Source organism: Bactrocera dorsalis, unplaced genomic scaffold (genome assembly GCF_023373825.1).
Source record: "Bactrocera dorsalis isolate Fly_Bdor unplaced genomic scaffold, ASM2337382v1 BdCtg015, whole genome shotgun sequence".
Lineage (NCBI taxonomy): Eukaryota > Metazoa > Arthropoda > Insecta > Diptera > Tephritidae > Bactrocera > Bactrocera dorsalis.
In genome coordinates, this window is record NW_026038066.1 from 19,148 (window position 1) to 36,556 (window position 17,409).

Consider the following 17,409-nt stretch of genomic DNA (forward strand, 5'->3'; position numbering starts at 1 on the left):
GAATTCCACAAATAAAATATTAAATTATTGTAGATAAATAAGGTGGCAACATTTACTTATGTTTCCACGTGTAGAGAATAAAATAAATGAAATCACAAATATACCAGAGATAAAAAATATACAATGGCGGAAAAGAAAGAAAAGATTGAATATTTAGTTGCTGATACCACAGCTTTTATTAATGCTGTTCAGCTAAATGTAAGTATAATTTGGCTATTGTATGCTAATTTAAACGTTTGAATATTTGTACAGGATTATGCTAAAAACGTTTTAACCGTCCCAGATGTTATTAAAGAGGTGCGTAATAAACGTCAAATCCGTCGGCTTTGTGTGTTACCGTTTGATTTGCAAGTACGAGAACCTCGCACTGATAGTATAAAACATTGTGTTGATTTTGCAAAAAAGACTGGTGACTATGCCAGCTTATCTGGTATCGACATTAAGGTTATTTCGTTAACATATGAACTAGAAGTTGATAATGTTGGCTCTGCACATTTGCGTACGGAACCTGTTATATCAAAAACAATAGCATCTAAGGAAAAACCTGAAGAGTTCCAAGGGAATGCTAAACTAGCAGGTTGGTATAATCCGGAAGGTGAAGAGGAATCTAGTAGTGACGATAATGATAATGATGAAGATGGATATTCTGAATCTGTTAATCATGTCAACGACAAAGAAGATGCCGTCAAAAGTTTGATTGAAGATCAGATAAATGATGTAAATAAGAACCAGGGTTTTAGTGATGAAATAACACAAGAAGAACTTGATAAATTCTTTGAAAAATTAAACTGTAATGTTGATGATAATAATGAAGTTTGCGATTTACTTGTACCAAAAAGCAAGGATCCACTAGATCCACAAATTGTTAGTGACGGTGAATCTCAATCAATTGATGAAAATGACGACACACCAAATCAACGCGCTGAACAGAAAACTGATGAGTGTGATAGCATTGAAGGTGGTTGGATTACACCATCTAATATTAAAAAGGTGAAAAAAAGCTTAGAAGGTAAAGTGGAATCTGATGTTGTTCCTGTAGTCGCATGTATGTCAACAGATTATGCACTTCAAAATGTTTTAAAACAAATGAATTTGCAAATTTGTGCGCTTGATGGACGTGTAATTAAACATTTACGCACCTATATATTACGATGCTATGCCTGTTTTAAAACAACAAGTATAATGACAAAAGTTTTTTGTCCAAACTGTGGCAATAAAACCTTAAAACGAGTTGCTGTTAGTCTGGATGAGAACGGGAAGCAAGTGGTACGTAGTTTCGATTTCAGTAGTTTATTTTTAAACTCTATATATTAAACCTTTCTATGATAATTTTTTTTTTTTCTATTTTCTAGATTCACATAAATACACGCCGTCCCCTAACATCTAAATATAAGAACCAAAGCTTACCAAGATTCCAAGGAGGAAAACATTCTCGTAACCCAATACTATTTGAAGACCAGCCTATACCGAGGCAGATGCCGTCACGTGTAGCAAAAACCAAAACCAATGCTTTAGACGAAGATTACATTGCCGGATTTTCGCCTTTCGTCATGCGTGACGTAGATTCAAAATCTGCTATGCTGCGTTCTAAAGGCAACCTTAAAGAATGGGCTAGGAATAATACATTTGAAGAAGATCGGCGAAGAAAACATTACAATAGAGTTTATAAATAGATTTCATAGTTAAAATATACTTATTTTTTATTTTGCTTGGTAACGGGTTATTACTCTACAATTTTAAACACATATCACAATCGTGATACTCTGGTAAGTTAAGTTGAAACTTCTCCTGTAGCGCGGGTGGTACAAAACGTCCACCTAAATAATGGTATTTCCCTTTAAACATTTTAGCGCATAGTTTAGGAGCCGTTAGGGATATTAACATATCCGGTTCGAAATCATTTTCTCTTATTTTTCCTTTTTCTACATCCCATCCGCTTGGTATATCAATGCTATTCAAAACAAATTATTAGTAGAGGTCATCAAATAAATGTTTCCATAACATACCTTGCTATAGGAATTTTTGTATTTAGGAGGATCTCAGTAATAGGAACGAATGTTTCTCGCACAGGTGGTTTGAAACTGAAGCCAAATAGTGCATCAACAATTAAATCGTAGCATTCATTTGTACTTTCAAGAGTGGGACTTGAACGTAGAAATGATATTCCATTGCTCTTGCATTGATGGCTTAGATTTTCATACAGTGGTTTTGCAGTGGGTTTTGGATAATAAATTGTTGGTTCGTATTTCATGAAAGATAAATGTCGGGCACAAACTAATCCATCTCCACCATTGTTTCCAGGTCCACAACACACTAACACTCGCTTGAAGCAATCAGCAGGGTAGCATTTTGCTATAGCATGGGCACAACTCAATCCAGCCAATTCCATAAGTTGATCTACACTAAATTTGTATTCGTTGAATAGTTCCTCATCAATTTTGACTGCTTCAGTTTGTGTTAAGAATTTCATATTTGGAGAGTATTTGCCGAAGAAAGTCCTATACGAATGAATGTGAATACTAATGATTCTGGATACGATCCCTGCATGCAGGTCCAATATATTTATTACCGGGTTGTGTAATGAAGTTGCGATAACTTTAACCAATTTCCAGAACTTAGAACTACACTACAAAAAGAGTGTTTATATAGATGGAAAAACTTAAGTACCATTGTTAATGAGATAGATAATTTTTGGAAATTAATTCTTAATTACTTATTATTTATCTCACCCGGTCAAAAAAAACGTTTATAACTTTATATATAATATACAGCCGGATTGCTGTCAAAACAAAATAAGATATCGCCTTTCAGGGTTGCACCAAATAATTCAGTGCATGTTAAGAATGTTTAACCTTTTTTTCTATTTGTGGCCTAGTAAAGTTTTTTGTTCAATGTCAAGTTTGCCATAAATTGGAAAAATTTATATAAGAAATTGTATGGGCTTTTTTAAGACTACATACTTCTATTAGGTGCAAGTACATATATTATAAAGATATGCTACACTTTTCTCATCTACTCCTATTTGAAATCATTGCAGCACAACTGAATCTCAAATATTTGAACACTGGTTGTGTTTTTTTTCAAAATGGCGTAAATTGATAAAACGCAAGAATTCAGAAAAGACAAAAAAGTTGCATCGATTTACATTCAATCTTAGTTGTAGTTTTTAATTGTGGCTTGAATTCTGTTAGTAAAAAAAGTATTTTGAAATTTAAGAATAGAGAAATGCCAATAATAAGAGAATTTTAAATCAAGTACATTACATTTCGGATAGCTGCGTATGCACTAAATGCTGTTAAATGATCCGATTATTGGGAGAAAAGTTTGAGATCTCTCAGTGGATTATGAATCAAGCTTCCAACACATCTGGGACGACTAATACCACCATCACATTACTTGATACCAGTAGTGCCTCATTTTCAATGGGCGGCCGTAGCTCGATTCATAGTAATGGGAGTATAGGTAGCAGTAATCATGCTGACCCATCCATCTCCTCTACGCCAACAACAACCCCCGCTCCACAAATGTCAAATAAAGTATTTAACTACAAAGATAACACAGATACTGATTTCGGAAATTCCTTAAAATGTGAGGATATATGTTTAAGTGTATGTCGACATCTAAACATTTTACCCCCGACTCGATTATTATTTGGGCTACGTGTTATGGACTCTGAAAATGAATGGGTTGCCCCGGGTAAAGTCTTGAAACCTGGGGTCCGATACTGTTTTCGCATGAGAATTAAAGTCCCAAATATGGATACACAATTAAAAAACCTGGATAAACAAGCGTATGAATATTTGTACTGGCAGATTCGTTACGATATATTAAACGAAAAAATTCCGGAAATAAGGAATCCAGAAAAAAAAGATAATGTTATGGGTTTTGCTGTCATGCACATGTGTATCGATTTACAAGCAAAAAGTTCTGAAGCCGAAAGGAAGGAAGGCTATAACCGTGAAATAATTGGGAATATAGAAAATAAATATAAAGAATACCTACCCCAAACGCTTTTAAGAGAGCACAGATATTTTGTAAAATCCAAAATATGTGCAAAATTCAAGGATGTACGAGAAAAAGACATTTTGTTCACAGAATTTAAATTTTACTATATCGCCGATGTTTGTAAGCTGGCACCAAATTATTTAATGGAAGTTTATTTTGTCACAGTAGATTATATCCCAAATGTTGATTTGATTTCCGTACATTCACCTGCAATTTGTAATGATGGCAATGGGGATAACAAAACAAGAGTATATGTTAAACTAGACACCCATGATAACCCAGAGCCAGGTCTGAAAATTTCGCTGAAAAAAGAAAAAGTAAGTATATAGAATATTATTTCACATTTCTGTAATAAGAAAAATATTTTTTAAATTATTAAATCCATTCCTTATCTTTATCATGTTCAGTGGACGCTATTGGCAAAGATTGAGGATATTTTTGCGATATATATCGAGGATAATGTGTGCGCGTGTTTGGAGATAACGGGGCTACCACAAAGTTATTGCATGAGATTTAAATCAAAAGTCGAGTTAGAATCATTTATTACATACATAGGAGGATACTTGAGGTACGTTTATTCGATAATGAGAGGTCGTAAATTTTTCCAAAATATATACATTTGTTAGTTTTATAATTTATTAACTCACTAACCCTACTTCCTAAGTACTAATCTATCCTTTCACATGTACATATATAGCATAACAGACAGCCGAAGGCCTCTGCTGCCAGTGCTGCTAGATATTTATTTGTAGAATATTAAGTATTGTACAAATAATTTATAAAAAAAAAAAAAAAAAAAAAAAAAAATTATTTCGGTAATATAATGTTATTTTTAATACCTCCCTCTTAAGGCTAACCTCTAAATGGTTAAAGGATTTGTGTAGCGATTATACAACACCATCATTAAATGAATTGATCGACTTAAAATGCCATGGGCCAATAGGGTATGTTATTTGTTCACATATACATTTATTTGCCAAGAATAATGTAAATAATTGTATTCGAATATCACAGTGGAGCATTTTCCTTTGCTAAATTGAGAGAGAAATCAAAAAAAGGCTCAACCTGCCTTATAAGGCAATGTGAGAGAGAATACGACGTGTATTACATCGATATAAATACCCAAACGTAAGTAAATAGCGTAGCTTAACGAATATGTTATGAAATGATAATTGAAATGTGTAGTAACATGACATTACTTTTTGCTTTCAGGTCAGCAAAAGGTAGGTTAGGCGAGAACATAATAACTACTAAAATTACACTACAAAACAAAAAATGGTTGTTACACGGAAGTGATGGCCTGAAGGAATTTGAAACTCTAAAAGATTTGAAGAATTCAATATCCCCACAAATGCCTTGGATTCCGCCATCAGAATATGGTAATACTCAAACCTATTTGCATTTTGATTATTTCTTAAAACTATGTGATATTCGATTATTTAGATTATGCACCACTTCTTTTAATTTGTTTGCCAAAAAATCTACATCCAAAGAAGACTGACACTGAATTAAGTGAAGCTGAACTTCGAAGAAGACGAGTACAAATACTTGATCGGAAGCATGACCTCCGATGGTATAAAAGTAAGTTAAGGGGTCAATTATTCAAAAACGTCATGAGTAAAATAATGTTAATACATTTAATAAAGATACGCAGTATGTTTGTGATGACGCTAAAATGATGATAATGCAAGGGGACTGGGTCCAGGAAGGAAGTTGTAAAGACGTTAATGTTATGCTCAAGGTGTTTTTTCCAGAAATCAATCTTAAGGTAACAAACTTCTTCAATAAAACAATAGATACATTTTTATATGTGTATCAAAAAATAAATAACGTTAATTTAATGCTTCATTTACAGGATATCACATGTTTAACTAGTATTTGCAGTCAAATTTTTTCGGCACAATTTCTGAAACTCTATGGTTTGACTTTGACCACTCCTTATACTATGGTAATGGAATATGCACCTTATGGAAATTTAGATAAGTTCCTGCGCAAACATAAAGATAAAATCTCTTTCCAAATGCTGATATCCATTGTGTTTGATTTGGTCAGAGGAATAGTTTACCTGGTAAAACAAATGAATATTCAATATTTGTCCAAACAATGTCTACAAATATTATTTCTTTATTTCACATACAGAGTGAGAAAGGAATTTATCACGGCTCAATACGATGTTCCAACATGTACGTAACAAAATTTGATCCTAGATCTCATACCATTGAGACAAAAATTGGTGACCCCGGACTTCGTCGTAGTTATTCAAACGAAGAGTAAGTTAGTTTCCCTTTATATACACATGTACGTTTATCCTTAAATTACATAATTTTTATTATTTAGCTTGCCGTGGATACCACAGGAATATTATAATAATCTCAAAGACGTCAATGGTGATATGTACGTAGACGCATGGGCTTTCGCAACGACTCTATGGGAAATATTTTCTTATGGAAAATCTCCTTTGGAAGAACTGAATTGTACGGGAAACCCAAAGAAGATTGCCGAAAAACTACAAATGAATCGTTCAAAGAGAGATGGGGGCATATTGCCAAAACCAACTGAAAATCTGGACGATTCGATATATTGCATAATGCTCGATGGTTGGCAGTCGGATGCACACAAACGTTTTAATTACATAAAAATCTTTGCAATCATTAATGGTTTCAAAGAAAGGAGAACGGTGAATTACGAGTCAGTTAACATCGATAAATCATATTATGATAGCGACACTTGTTCTGAAAATAATGAAAATAGCGGAGATGATATTTCATTAGACTCCTGTCCAGGACCATCACCCGCACAAAACCAACGATTTTCACATTTTGATATGTCTTTTAATAGCCCATTCGATGACACTACTTTTGTAATACCGTTTTCGGAGGGAAGAGTAATTGTTGATAAACGAATAGGTGACGGTCATTATGGTATTGTGTATTCAGGCATAATATATTACAAAAAACCCAATAAAGCACCGGAGAAAGTGGCGGTTAAAACATTGAAACCCGAGATGGCGACGAATATAAAAGATTTTCTGCGCGAAAGTGAAATAATGCGGGTATATAAAACTACAACACCTCTTTTGAAGTATAACATTGATGTAGACATATATAATTACATTTACAGGGTCTTGAGCACGAAAATATTGTAAAAATTAAATATTCAATCGAAAAACCTATCTGCATTATAATGGAATTTGTTTCCGGTGGTTCCTTTAACGTTTACCTCAGATCTCAGCGGCCGAATTTAACTAACAAAAGGCTTCTTCATTTCGCCCATGATATTGCTAAGGTTTGTTATTGAATAATCATTATAATATTATTACTTCTTCATAATTATCTCACTACTATTGCAGGGTATGAATTATTTGGCGGAAAAGAAAATTATCCATAGAGATTTAGCAACACGGAACATATTGATCGAAAAGGACAGAGTGAAAATATCTGATTTCGGTTTGGCGCAATTAGCAAATTCCGAGGGCTATTATTTTGTACAAAACCAAAGGGATATACCCATAAAATGGTATACATATAACATTAGAAAAAATTAAAAACGCAATATATATATTTAATATCTCTCACAGGTATTCACCAGAATCGATAGCGGAAGATAAGTATTCCGTATACTCTGATGTATGGTCTTTTGGCGTGACTATGTTTGAGACTTTTTCTCGAGGAGATATTCCAAATCTCGCTGGCAATCGGGAGCTGAGCCAAATAGAGTTTCTAGAACGGCTTCAGAAGGGAGAAAGGTACATATATACACCAAAACTTACATATTTTACTGGATGAACATATTACTATTAATCTTTTATTATAGACTCCAAAAACCAGAGTTATGTTCTCAAATTATTTACGACAAATTAATGCTACCGTGTTGGAAAAGGGAACCAAAAAGCCGACCAAATTTTGCCAAAATACTTGACATTATACAGTTAATTGTGGAAGAAGATGGTGAAACCATATGAAATTCGCGATTTTTGGATAATTTATCTGAATATATCAATTCCCAATAGATGCTATTCAGTGAAATTGAGTTGTAATTAAACGTTATTGTAAGGTGAAGTTTACTTTTAAAATATTCACACAAGAGGTATCTTTCCGACGCATACGTTCTCAATCGAATATAGTTGAACATCTTTATTTAGTTTATAAATAGTTATCCTTCCCAAGGATTTATATGGAACTTACGAACATTTAGTAATATGTTAATATAAGAGAGCTGCCATATAAAATTTCCGACTATTATTTGCTTGCAGACTTTTCTACACATAAATTTGACCTGTGAAATCTCACGACCCAAATCCTAAATAAATAATAAGAAAATTTTGTACATGGCAAAGCCGCATTGTACATAGCATATCTTTTTGTTCCCTTTTAGTAATATTTTTTTTTATAAATTCTACTGTGCTATCTAAGCTAACTATGTATATACATATATGTATTATTATATATATGTATGTATTTATATTTATTTTATTGAGCTTTGCATTTTTTAATGTATTATAAAAATATATTTGCAATGTTTTGGCCGAGTTTTCTTTAGATTAATTCGATTACATTTACCAAACATTTTTACCAGAAAACTGTAACATATTATAAATATATTATAAGAACGCCATATCTAAGCTTTTGTGAATTTTACTTCGAATAAAATTAAAAATAATTGGAATATATTATTCGTATAAATCATTTAGGTATACAAATATATTTGTATAAATAATAAATCAAGAAATATTTAAAAAATCGAACATAAATAAGAATAGACCGGTAACATTTTTGAATGGGTGAACTCTGGGTCTGGGGTAATAAAATTTTTAGTTATAATTACCCGTTGAGTTGATTAATTGCTATACAGTCGTGTTTTTTTATTTGTACTTTTATTAAGAAGCATCTGATTTGGAAAAAATCATGCCCTCTTTTGAAATGCGATAAAAAACGTATGATTTCTGTTTATCAATAGTCAGTTTTATTAGCTTTTTTTTAGAACATTATAGTTAAATTAAAATATAATGAAAATTAAAAATCTTTTATTTTTTACACTATAAAATGATGGGTAATTAGTAATTTAAACTATATATTTGTGAGGTATTCATTTTATTAGGATGATCCTTCTGCGTTTTTCTTTTTAAGCACTTCCATAACGCCGGCGAAGTTTGCAATTTTCTTTTTCGTAGACTTTGGAGTAGAATTTTGATTTCTCACTCTCATTTGTGGTTGGGTAACATCGTCGCTAAAGTCAAAGTCAGTTTTAGCTGCTGGCCTAAAGGAAAATTTCAATGTAGTAACATTAACATTATTGAATTCGAGTGATAACAGTACACTTACTCTTCTTCAGTATTTGCTGATGCTGTGGGTTCAACTTTGGGAGCTATAGTTTCTGTGTTAATTTGTTGCCGTCCAGGAAATTGCCATTGTAGTTCCGGAATTGTTCCCTTTTCTATCATCATGTAGAAGTTCTCCAGTTCTTCTGGTCCTGGTATTTCGTACTCTTCCCCATTCGAGTTGTAACTTTCTGGGGGACTAATATCTGCGGCTGTCATTTGTATCAAACGAGTACTGTATACAATAATTGAAGAGTTGAGCTTATATTATTAAGAAATTTAAAATGTTAGTAAACAAATTAGTTCTCATTTAGAAATACAATGTTGCCGAAATTAAATTTCGGATTAAACATATGTGCTTAAATTTATCGATAAAAAATCCCTCAGATGTAAAATGTACAATTTAATCGAATTATGCACCCCTGTAGCGATTGCGAGATATAAAAATTAAAAAAAAAAAAAAACTCAATAAATATACATCGTAAATGTATAGTAAAATTTAATTAATATATATTTTCGAACTTGAAGGTTGTAATCTTGAGTCATTTCTATCCATTACTAGAAACTTTTCACAATGTGAATTTACATTATACATATTCTATTTCTTTTTTCCCTTATATTACATTAAATAATATCTAGTATATTGAAATTTTAACATTTAATATGGTTTTCGGTTTTTAATTAATTGTTATAAACTGTACAGTAAGAAATTCCATAAATATATAAAAAATACTGAAATTCTTGCAACTCTGTAGTCAGAAACATATGTTCATCTACTCATTTGAAAATTCTTTATTAAAATAGAATTCTTAAGTTTTTTATGTAGCGAGTGAAATGTTAATTTTTCTTTAACGCTTGGTTTTGTTGTGTTATAATATAATTTTAATTTATCGAGAGATGGAGGATATAAATTTCTGGATGTTCCTTGGTATTATGACAATTTTTAGATTCGTAAATGGATATGAAAAGGAAATGACAGTATATATAGAAGCTGGCAGAAGAGAATGCTTTTACCATCCCGTACGAAATGGGGAAACTATCGATATAGAATATCAAGTGATTGATGGTGGGCATGGTGACTTAGATATAAGCTTTTCACTTCTGGATCCCATAGGTTTAGTAATAGTAAGCGATTACAAAAAACCGGAAAACATACATCGTCATGAAGCAAATAAAGATGGAGATTATCGCTTTTGTTTTGATAACGCTTTCAGTTCTTATAATCGAAAAACTGTGTTCTTTGAACTCATCATTGAGCAAGAAGGACAGTCAGCTTTTGATAACGACTGGGATAATGCTTCTACTTCTAAAACACCGGAGGAATTATATGATATTCAAGTTCATGAAATCTTAGAATATGTTGGACGCGTTCACATGCAAATAGCAAAAGCTCATCAAATATTAAATATGTTACGATCAACAGAGGCACGAGATCGTAATCTGGCGGAGGCTAATTACTCTAAAGTAAATAAATGGTCACTCTTTCAAATATGTGCTATGATTTCGGTGGGACTTTTACAAGTATTCATGGTTCGAAGTATATTTGATACAAATACGCGAATGAGCACTTTCTGGAAAAAATTGGGAATGTGATTCACATCCAAACATATCGGGTATATAAAACGAATGAAATAAAATAATATGGGAGTATGTCTTACGAGAAAATATTCCGCCATTTAAACCAAAGAAAATATTCCAACTTTTACGGAATAACATATGCATGAACAATACTCAATCTAACTTAGTAATACTTGGAATGTAAATTTTACTTTAAGGCGATTTAAAAACACAGCAATTCATAAGTATTCAACCAACAGTTGGCTTAGTGTGTCGTAGTAAAATTAAGAGTCTTATTGTTAAAAAATTTTCCTGTATAAATAATTGTTGCCACTTTGGTTTTATATAGAATATACTGAACTAATTTTTTATTACTTCAATTATATATTTGTATGTAATATTATTCTTAAACAATGTTAGTAAGTTTGTCCAACTTTGCGCTGTTCTCGGAGCATTTGAAACGATACGCCAGGGTCTTTGTGCGTACTTCGTGGAAAACGTTTTACTTTTTTTGACTTCTGTTTGCCAGTTGCAACACTTACAGGCAAAATGTTTCGTTTTTGGAAGTTTTTAAATCGATCCACCAACAAACTGGACTCTGGTTTCACATTCCGCAGATTGCCAGCAATGTCTTCTGGCATATTGACATCTATATCTGGATCCACATACTTAAGACGTCCTAACCGTTTAGTTTCGAATTTTTTCTTTAATTCGACTTTTTTACGGTGCTTTTTTAGAATCTTTAATGCCTCCTCTTCGGCAATGACTTCGGTTTTAATTGACTTTATCCTATGTAAATAAACAGAACACATTGTACATTTAATCTTTCCGACGGTAAAATTTGTAGTTGTACCTGTTTAAATCAGCGATTTGCTTCTTCAGTGCTTTCTTTTCAGCTTGTTTTTTCTGTAATTCTTTTTGTTGCAGTTCTTTCCGCCTTGACTGTTTACTTTTCTTTTTATTTTCAACGGGTGGATTAATAGTTCTATATTCCCCATCTTCTGTAGCATCGTTTGCTTCTCCCTCACTTTCATCATCTAAACCTGAACGCATTTCTTGCAAACGCCGTGTATCACGCTCCTCTGGTGTAACTTTCGAAAACATTTGAGTAGTAACTCGTTTCAAGTGGTTTTCCTCTTTTATGATTTTCTCTTCCCGTTCTACAACTTCTTTAAGCAAGGCTTGGTGGTCATCCAATGATGGATTATAACTTAGGCCTGGAGGAGGGGCTGCGAATTTTCTAAAAAAAAAAAAAAAAAATTACTATAGAAGATTTCTATATCTTATAAAACATACAATTTATCAAACCCAAAATGTATTACCTACTTTGCTTTTGTTGTGCGATGACGTATACTATCGTGAACTTTTATTACTGGTTTACCAACATTCTTTGTTACATGCAGTGCTAATTCTTTGCTAATCCATCCTTTTTCATCCTTTAAACCAGGTATTTTATCTCGGAAATCTTCTTCTGCCCATACGTCTTTTGCTGTTTTGGTTAATTGGTCCTCTTTCTTTAGCTTTTTTTCAAGAGTTTCGTAGTATCGTTCCCTATCTTTGTTTGCTTGAAAATGTCGAGGTTTAGTTGGGTTCCGCACCTCTTCTTCGATAATACGTCCACTTTTCTTTTGGCGAACTCGATTCCTGTTATATTAGATTGTTTTATACCATTCCATAAATTTTTCAGATTATAATTTTACCTTTTCACAATCGGATCTTGGACTTTAGATGTGTTGTTTAACGCTTCCAAGGAACGCAATGGTTTTTTAGCATTTAACTTCCGTTTTTGCTTTTCTGTCAGAATGGCCGGTTTGTGTTTCAGTGGTGTTGCATCCACCATAAATAATTCATCGTCCTTTTTTTCTGCAAAGGATCTACCCACAATATTAAAAAAAAATGTTAATTATATACGTTATTCTTTGCATTGAAAAATATTTTACCCAACACGTTCCTCTTGCCGCTGGTCCTCTAAAAATTCTTCCACATCTTTAATATCCGTTTTGCGCCATGCTGATTTAGTTTTCTTTGAAATACGTTTTTTCTTAATGGCAGACATATTTCTTTAAGTTTACTTAAACTCAATTTGCTCAATTTGTTTAAAACTTAATTTCTACCGTGAAAACCTTAAAGAAATACACGTGTGTTTTCGAAAAGTAAATGAAGAAATGTCAGATTAGTCAATGACAGTATATTGTTTAATACAGTACGAATAAAAATGAGTAAATTTAAACCGCCAGCTGTTGCACAGATGCACGAAGATATATGTATATATTAGACGTTCTCTGTTGTTGTCTTTGGAGAACGATGTAGACAAAAGAGAGCTGAGTAATTGTAGAAATTTAGAGATTGAGCCGCATACTTAGATTTAGAGAATATAATACTTTTATATTAGAATGTAAAATTAAAACATAAGAGATGTTATTTCAGCACACACATTGTTCATTTAAAGTATAGTGTCTGAAATAGTCAAACATAACATTCGCGTTACAATTTTCGTTCCATCAATACTGAATGAGGTGAAGTTGTCGTTCATAATTTTTATAGAACGCGAAAAACAGAACGTGGCAGAGCATCGTTTACGGCCACAGGTGTTTATTGGGGTCGTATTCATAGTGCTGAAATATTTCAAGTTTGAAGAAATTATCAAGTAAATATGCGTTTTGCCCAATATATTTGTTTCGTGGCTATTTCCTTAGCCATGATGCCAGCATGTCTAGGACTTTTGGATGGTATCTACTGCGGCAGGGAAGATTGTTATGATGTCTTGGGTGTAACTCGTCAATCCACCAAATCCGAAATAGGAAAAGCGTATCGATTATTAGCTCGAAAACACCATCCTGACATGCATCGAGGTGTTGAAGCCAAAGCGGAGGCAGAGATAAAATTCAAGTTGGTCGCCACAGCGTATGAAATACTGCGAGACGATGATTCACGAAGAGATTATGACTATATGTTAGACCACCCAGAGGAATACTATTCCCACTACTATCGCTACTATAGAAGACGTGTTGCGCCAAAAGTCGACGTTCGCATCGTCATTGTTGCAACTCTTACAATAGTTTCCATCATTCAGTACTACTCGGGACTACAGCGTTATGATAGCGCTATAAAATATTTGGCAACTGTGCCAAAATATCGAAATCAGGCAATAGAAATTGCCAAAGAAGAGATTGAAAAAATAAGTAATCGTAAGGGTAAAAACCGGATGTCAAAGACAGATCAACGCGAAGAAATTGAACGCATTGTGCGCAAAGTTATAGAGGAAAAAATGGATGTTAGGGGCGGCTATGCCAAACCTTCTATATATGACATACTGTGGGTTCAGTTGTTGATTTGCCCATACACATTGCTTAGTTTCTTAGTTTGGAATGCGAAATGGATTTGGAAATTCACAATAAGGAAACAGCCGTACGGACGAGATGAAAAGCTTTATTTGATAAGGCGATATATGAAAATGGGTGAGAACCAATTTAATGGATTAGAAGATCATCAAATTGAAGAATATTTGCGGTTAGAGTTGTGGGAAAAAGATAAGTTTGAAGAATGGCATGAAGAGCAGGAAGAGGAGATGAAAAAGAAATTGGCTGAGAACCCACGATATAAATCTTACCGACGATATATGAAAAACCATGGCCCAGGAAGAATGACATTTGAGGATTAAAAGGCCAACGTCTCAAAATGTCGAACATAAGCTCAAAATTTGCATAAAATATTTATTTTATTTCCAAAATAACAGTAAAGTAGTTTTATAATAATTATGGCTAATATATCAACATCTATTTAAGTTGATCAAGTTTTATTGATTCCGTTTTCAAAATGTCTTTCTTTTTGTAATCGAAATATGTTTTAAAAATAAAATAAAATTTACTGCAAACAAAACAAATTTGAGAGTTCACATTTCTTATTGCTTTAAAATTGATGCTTAAATAATGATCATCACGATATTTTCCGCAATCTATTAATCAGTGTTCATTGAACTATTGGGGAACCGGTTTATATAAGTGGAATGTAAGCACAATCGCAAGATTATGAAGTTGCTTTAAGTTTGTGGTTTCTTTAATTATTATATACCCACATGTTCTTATTTGTTTGTAGCATAGTCTTATTGACACAATTGTTTTAATTCATATTTGGCACTTTTGTACGTATGTACATATATTTCTGCCTGTGGAAATTCATAAATAAATTTTAATAAGGCCATTAAAATGCTGTCGCTTTGCGAACAGTGTTGATGATTTTTTTTCTGTGCCAAATAATTTTAAAGTACTTATTCTGTAGCTTTATGTTGTAAAATGATATTTTTTAAAGAGATCTAATCATTCAATAAATATTAACAATTTATTGTTTATTATAATATTACATCTTTTTATTTCCATATTATTAATACAAATACTAATAAATACATTGATGAAAAGTTTTGGCGGTAGAACTTTATGAGCATATCATTCACCGCATGTGGTTTCTACAAGTGAGGTAATTGAATACCACGAAAATATCCACCTAGTCCAGCAGGTGAGCGTCTGGTATGAAGGATCTTTGTGTGCCAATATGAAATATATTTGAAAATCAACTTCCCATTCGACACCTATGCGGAAGATACATGTGTTCCCAAGCAGCTAATTGGTTACATGTTTGAGCTGTTGAGTGTTCTATTAACGGAAAATGTCTTGACGTTAGCGATTTTTTTATAATTTGTATAATGCTACTAATGACTATGAACGTACTCCCAAAATGTATTCGACATTATTATCATCTTCTAAGTGTTCCTCGTCGATCGTATCTTCCAGTTCCATGGTACAACGGCTTATGTCATCGTCTCCGTTGGTTAAATTTCCACTATCACTTACTAATTCTGTGGTAAAGATGCATTCCTCAAAGGCCACTGTTTTTATTGCACTAATTCCTTGTTGCTGCGTTGTATCCGAATCAGATTTCATACTAACGGCAGATTCGTTATCATTCATTCGTGTAATTAATGACATGTTTTCACAGCGTGTATGGTTTTCTAAGTGAGCTAATAGGTATACTTTCTTTGTGAAGCCTCTACCACATCGAGTACATTGGAATTTTTTCTCTCCCGTATGTGTTCGCAAATGTACGGTCAGAACATGTGGATATGCAAAGGACTTATTACAGGTTGTGCAACGATATGGCCTTTCACCTGTATGTGTCCGTTCGTGTTTACTTCGCGACCCAAAGTCGGAAAAACGTCTTTCACAAAAAGAGCAAGGATATGGCTTTTGACCCGTATGCACACGCATATGTCGTCTAAGCTCTACATTCGAAACAAATGCCTTGTCGCAAAGTTCACAACCGAATTGCCGGTCGTTGTTATGTCTGCGCATATGAGCGCTTAATGCGTGTTGGTACTTGTAAATATTTCCACAGATCTCACAAATCTTGATAGGAGCATGAAACGCTTTGCTTTTATGCGATAACTTTTGAGGATCATTGTACTTTGCCTCAGTCGGAGTGGATATTTTTTTATAACTCAATTTCCTTTTAAATGATAATTCTTTTTCAGCATTAGTTTTTGATTTATTGGAGGATGAAATTATATTATTTTCGCTGTTTGAAAAGTCATCTTCCGTTTGTTTACTTATAAAACCTACACTATCATCCTCGACGCCATCTTCTGCATCTTCTGAGAATTCTTCTTTTATTTCAGCTTCAAATTTTAATCCATATTCTGTAGTATTGATTTCAGTTTGAGTCTCCAGGTTACTTACTTTTTCTATATTAGATTGTTTATGAATTACTTTAAAATCCTCATTCGCTTCAAGACTTTCTTCCCGAATACAGTTAAAATAATCCGTACTTTCATCGGACTGTTTTTGCTCATCTTCATCAATATATTCTACTATTCCGAAACCTGAAATGGAATCCAAGTCGTCTTGAGATTTTTCTACTTCGTTTGGATCAATGTCGTCAGATTGTTCTCCATCTACTTCAGAAGTATCGATATATGATTTAATGTCAGAATGGACTCGTTGTATTTTCAAAGAAGTAGGTAGTTTCATTTTGTCACAATCGACTTCATAATTGACCAAAGACACATCTCCATTTTCTTCTTGCTGTATGGATCTGAAGAGCGAATTAGTGGTTTCACAATTTTTCCGGAAGCGCCAAGCAACAGAAAGATCATCCAAACAGCGATTACATATTTTGTTTGAAACTTTAATACTTATATTTGACAAATTTAGTCCTGAACATAATGAAATCTTTTCGGCAATTGATAAACTAGACTCTGGCTCCGACTGAGTAGTACTCTCCTTATCCCCAGAGAAGACAGATATCAATTCACCTCCATCGTCTTGAAGGCAAATAATGCAAACGAACTTTAAATCGATCACAACTGCCATGGTTATTTATTTACGTTGTTTACTATACAATTTTGTTAATCCTTTTCTGTAAATCCTTTATCAAAACAAAACAATAAATTTATCAAAATTTGACAGACCGACAAAACCTGTCATTTGTCATTAACCCGGACGTTACACGATCAAGAAAAAATATATTCTCTCTTTTCG

General features: G+C 33.1%; 8 protein-coding genes across 11 annotated transcripts; 4 read left to right on the top strand and 4 right to left on the bottom strand.

The window, feature by feature from the left end:
- Positions 1–38: 38 nt before the first annotated feature.
- LOC105225517 (RNA-binding protein NOB1) lies at positions 39–1,708 on the top strand. Its single transcript, XM_011204025.4, has 3 exons — positions 39–198; positions 253–1,266; positions 1,353–1,708. The coding sequence occupies exons 1-3, from the start codon at positions 124–126 to the stop codon at positions 1,671–1,673; spliced, it is 1,410 nt and encodes a 469-aa protein (XP_011202327.2). The 5' UTR covers positions 39–123; the 3' UTR covers positions 1,674–1,708.
- Positions 1,671–2,788, bottom strand: LOC105225516 (NAD(P)H-hydrate epimerase). Of its 3 annotated transcripts, XM_029549905.2 has the most exons (4): positions 2,730–2,747; positions 2,570–2,626; positions 2,007–2,498; positions 1,671–1,951 (listed from the first exon to the last, which is right to left on the bottom strand). In XM_029549905.2, exons 3-4 carry the CDS (start codon positions 2,468–2,470, stop codon positions 1,729–1,731), a joined length of 687 nt encoding a protein of 228 aa, XP_029405765.1. In that variant the 5' UTR covers positions 2,471–2,498; positions 2,570–2,626; positions 2,730–2,747; the 3' UTR covers positions 1,671–1,728. The 3 variants fall into 3 exon arrangements, with proteins under 3 accessions (XP_029405765.1, XP_049317201.1, XP_019845536.1); XM_049461244.1 differs by having other exon boundaries at positions 2,007–2,626; positions 2,714–2,788; XM_019989977.3 differs by lacking the exon at positions 2,730–2,747 and having other exon boundaries at positions 2,570–2,707.
- A 276-nt stretch (positions 2,789–3,064) lies between these two features.
- Positions 3,065–8,674, top strand: LOC105225518 (tyrosine-protein kinase hopscotch). Its single transcript, XM_011204026.4, has 14 exons — positions 3,065–4,322; positions 4,413–4,573; positions 4,857–4,949; positions 5,020–5,133; positions 5,218–5,384; positions 5,449–5,586; positions 5,652–5,773; positions 5,861–6,073; positions 6,145–6,275; positions 6,343–7,057; positions 7,126–7,290; positions 7,355–7,521; positions 7,583–7,750; positions 7,819–8,674. Exons 1-14 carry the CDS (start codon positions 3,300–3,302, stop codon positions 7,964–7,966), a joined length of 3,525 nt encoding a protein of 1,174 aa, XP_011202328.2. The 5' UTR covers positions 3,065–3,299; the 3' UTR covers positions 7,967–8,674.
- Positions 8,675–8,944: 270 nt separating this feature from the next.
- Positions 8,945–9,679, bottom strand: LOC105225519 (uncharacterized). Its single transcript, XM_011204027.4, has 2 exons — positions 9,327–9,679; positions 8,945–9,261 (listed from the first exon to the last, which is right to left on the bottom strand). Exons 1-2 carry the CDS (start codon positions 9,539–9,541, stop codon positions 9,099–9,101), a joined length of 378 nt encoding a protein of 125 aa, XP_011202329.1. The 5' UTR covers positions 9,542–9,679; the 3' UTR covers positions 8,945–9,098.
- A 417-nt stretch (positions 9,680–10,096) lies between these two features.
- LOC105225521 (transmembrane emp24 domain-containing protein 1) lies at positions 10,097–11,259 on the top strand. The gene has a single exon (XM_011204029.4). It carries the CDS (start codon positions 10,220–10,222, stop codon positions 10,913–10,915), a length of 696 nt encoding a protein of 231 aa, XP_011202331.1. The 5' UTR covers positions 10,097–10,219; the 3' UTR covers positions 10,916–11,259.
- A 36-nt stretch (positions 11,260–11,295) lies between these two features.
- LOC105225520 (ribosome biogenesis protein NOP53) lies at positions 11,296–13,059 on the bottom strand. Its single transcript, XM_011204028.4, has 5 exons — positions 12,820–13,059; positions 12,580–12,753; positions 12,206–12,523; positions 11,733–12,119; positions 11,296–11,668 (listed from the first exon to the last, which is right to left on the bottom strand). The coding sequence occupies exons 1-5, from the start codon at positions 12,933–12,935 to the stop codon at positions 11,296–11,298; spliced, it is 1,368 nt and encodes a 455-aa protein (XP_011202330.1). The 5' UTR covers positions 12,936–13,059.
- A 123-nt stretch (positions 13,060–13,182) lies between these two features.
- On the top strand, positions 13,183–14,762 carry LOC105225523 (dnaJ homolog subfamily C member 25 homolog). The gene has a single exon (XM_011204030.4). The coding sequence runs from the start codon at positions 13,533–13,535 to the stop codon at positions 14,538–14,540; it is 1,008 nt and encodes a 335-aa protein (XP_011202332.2). The 5' UTR covers positions 13,183–13,532; the 3' UTR covers positions 14,541–14,762.
- A 436-nt stretch (positions 14,763–15,198) lies between these two features.
- Positions 15,199–17,383, bottom strand: LOC105225524 (zinc finger protein 615). Of its 2 annotated transcripts, XM_011204031.4 has the most exons (2): positions 15,604–17,383; positions 15,199–15,528 (listed from the first exon to the last, which is right to left on the bottom strand). In XM_011204031.4, the coding sequence occupies exons 1-2, from the start codon at positions 17,239–17,241 to the stop codon at positions 15,496–15,498; spliced, it is 1,671 nt and encodes a 556-aa protein (XP_011202333.2). In that variant the 5' UTR covers positions 17,242–17,383; the 3' UTR covers positions 15,199–15,495. The 2 variants fall into 2 exon arrangements, with proteins under 2 accessions (XP_011202333.2, XP_049317203.1); XM_049461246.1 differs by having other exon boundaries at positions 15,199–17,382.
- Positions 17,384–17,409: the final 26 nt, after the last annotated feature.

Bases quoted from the DNA above. Each gene is read 5' to 3' on its own strand.
- LOC105225517 (XM_011204025.4), top strand. From the start codon at position 124: ATGGCGGAAAAGAAAGAAAAGATTGAATATTTAGTTGCTGATACCACA. The intron at 199-252 runs GTAAGTATAATT...ATATTTGTACAG, and splicing joins TTAATGCTGTTCAGCTAAAT to GATTATGCTAAAAACGTTTT. The intron at 1,267-1,352 runs GTACGTAGTTTC...TCTATTTTCTAG, and splicing joins ATGAGAACGGGAAGCAAGTG to ATTCACATAAATACACGCCG.
- LOC105225516 (XM_019989977.3), bottom strand. From the start codon at position 2,670: ATGGTACTTAAGTTTTTCCATCTATATAAACACTCTTTTTGTAGTGTA. The intron at 2,499-2,569 runs GTAATAAATATA...TCATTCGTATAG, and splicing joins CAACTTCATTACACAACCCG to GACTTTCTTCGGCAAATACT. The intron at 1,952-2,006 runs GTATGTTATGGA...TGTTTTGAATAG, and splicing joins ACAAAAATTCCTATAGCAAG to CATTGATATACCAAGCGGAT.
- LOC105225518 (XM_011204026.4), top strand. From the start codon at position 3,300: ATGATCCGATTATTGGGAGAAAAGTTTGAGATCTCTCAGTGGATTATG. The intron at 5,587-5,651 runs GTAAGTTAAGGG...CATTTAATAAAG, and splicing joins TGACCTCCGATGGTATAAAA to ATACGCAGTATGTTTGTGAT. The intron at 5,774-5,860 runs GTAACAAACTTC...CTTCATTTACAG, and splicing joins TTCCAGAAATCAATCTTAAG to GATATCACATGTTTAACTAG.
- LOC105225519 (XM_011204027.4), bottom strand. From the start codon at position 9,541: ATGACAGCCGCAGATATTAGTCCCCCAGAAAGTTACAACTCGAATGGG. The intron at 9,262-9,326 runs GTAAGTGTACTG...ATTTTCCTTTAG, and splicing joins TCAGCAAATACTGAAGAAGA to GCCAGCAGCTAAAACTGACT.
- LOC105225521 (XM_011204029.4), top strand. From the start codon at position 10,220: ATGGAGGATATAAATTTCTGGATGTTCCTTGGTATTATGACAATTTTT.
- LOC105225520 (XM_011204028.4), bottom strand. From the start codon at position 12,935: ATGTCTGCCATTAAGAAAAAACGTATTTCAAAGAAAACTAAATCAGCA. The intron at 12,524-12,579 runs GTAAAATTATAA...CTAATATAACAG, and splicing joins CAAGATCCGATTGTGAAAAG to GAATCGAGTTCGCCAAAAGA. The intron at 12,120-12,205 runs GTAGGTAATACA...TTTTTTTTTTAG, and splicing joins CATCGCACAACAAAAGCAAA to AAAATTCGCAGCCCCTCCTC.
- LOC105225523 (XM_011204030.4), top strand. From the start codon at position 13,533: ATGCGTTTTGCCCAATATATTTGTTTCGTGGCTATTTCCTTAGCCATG.
- LOC105225524 (XM_011204031.4), bottom strand. From the start codon at position 17,241: ATGGCAGTTGTGATCGATTTAAAGTTCGTTTGCATTATTTGCCTTCAA. The intron at 15,529-15,603 runs GTACGTTCATAG...TTCCGTTAATAG, and splicing joins ATGTCGAATACATTTTGGGA to AACACTCAACAGCTCAAACA.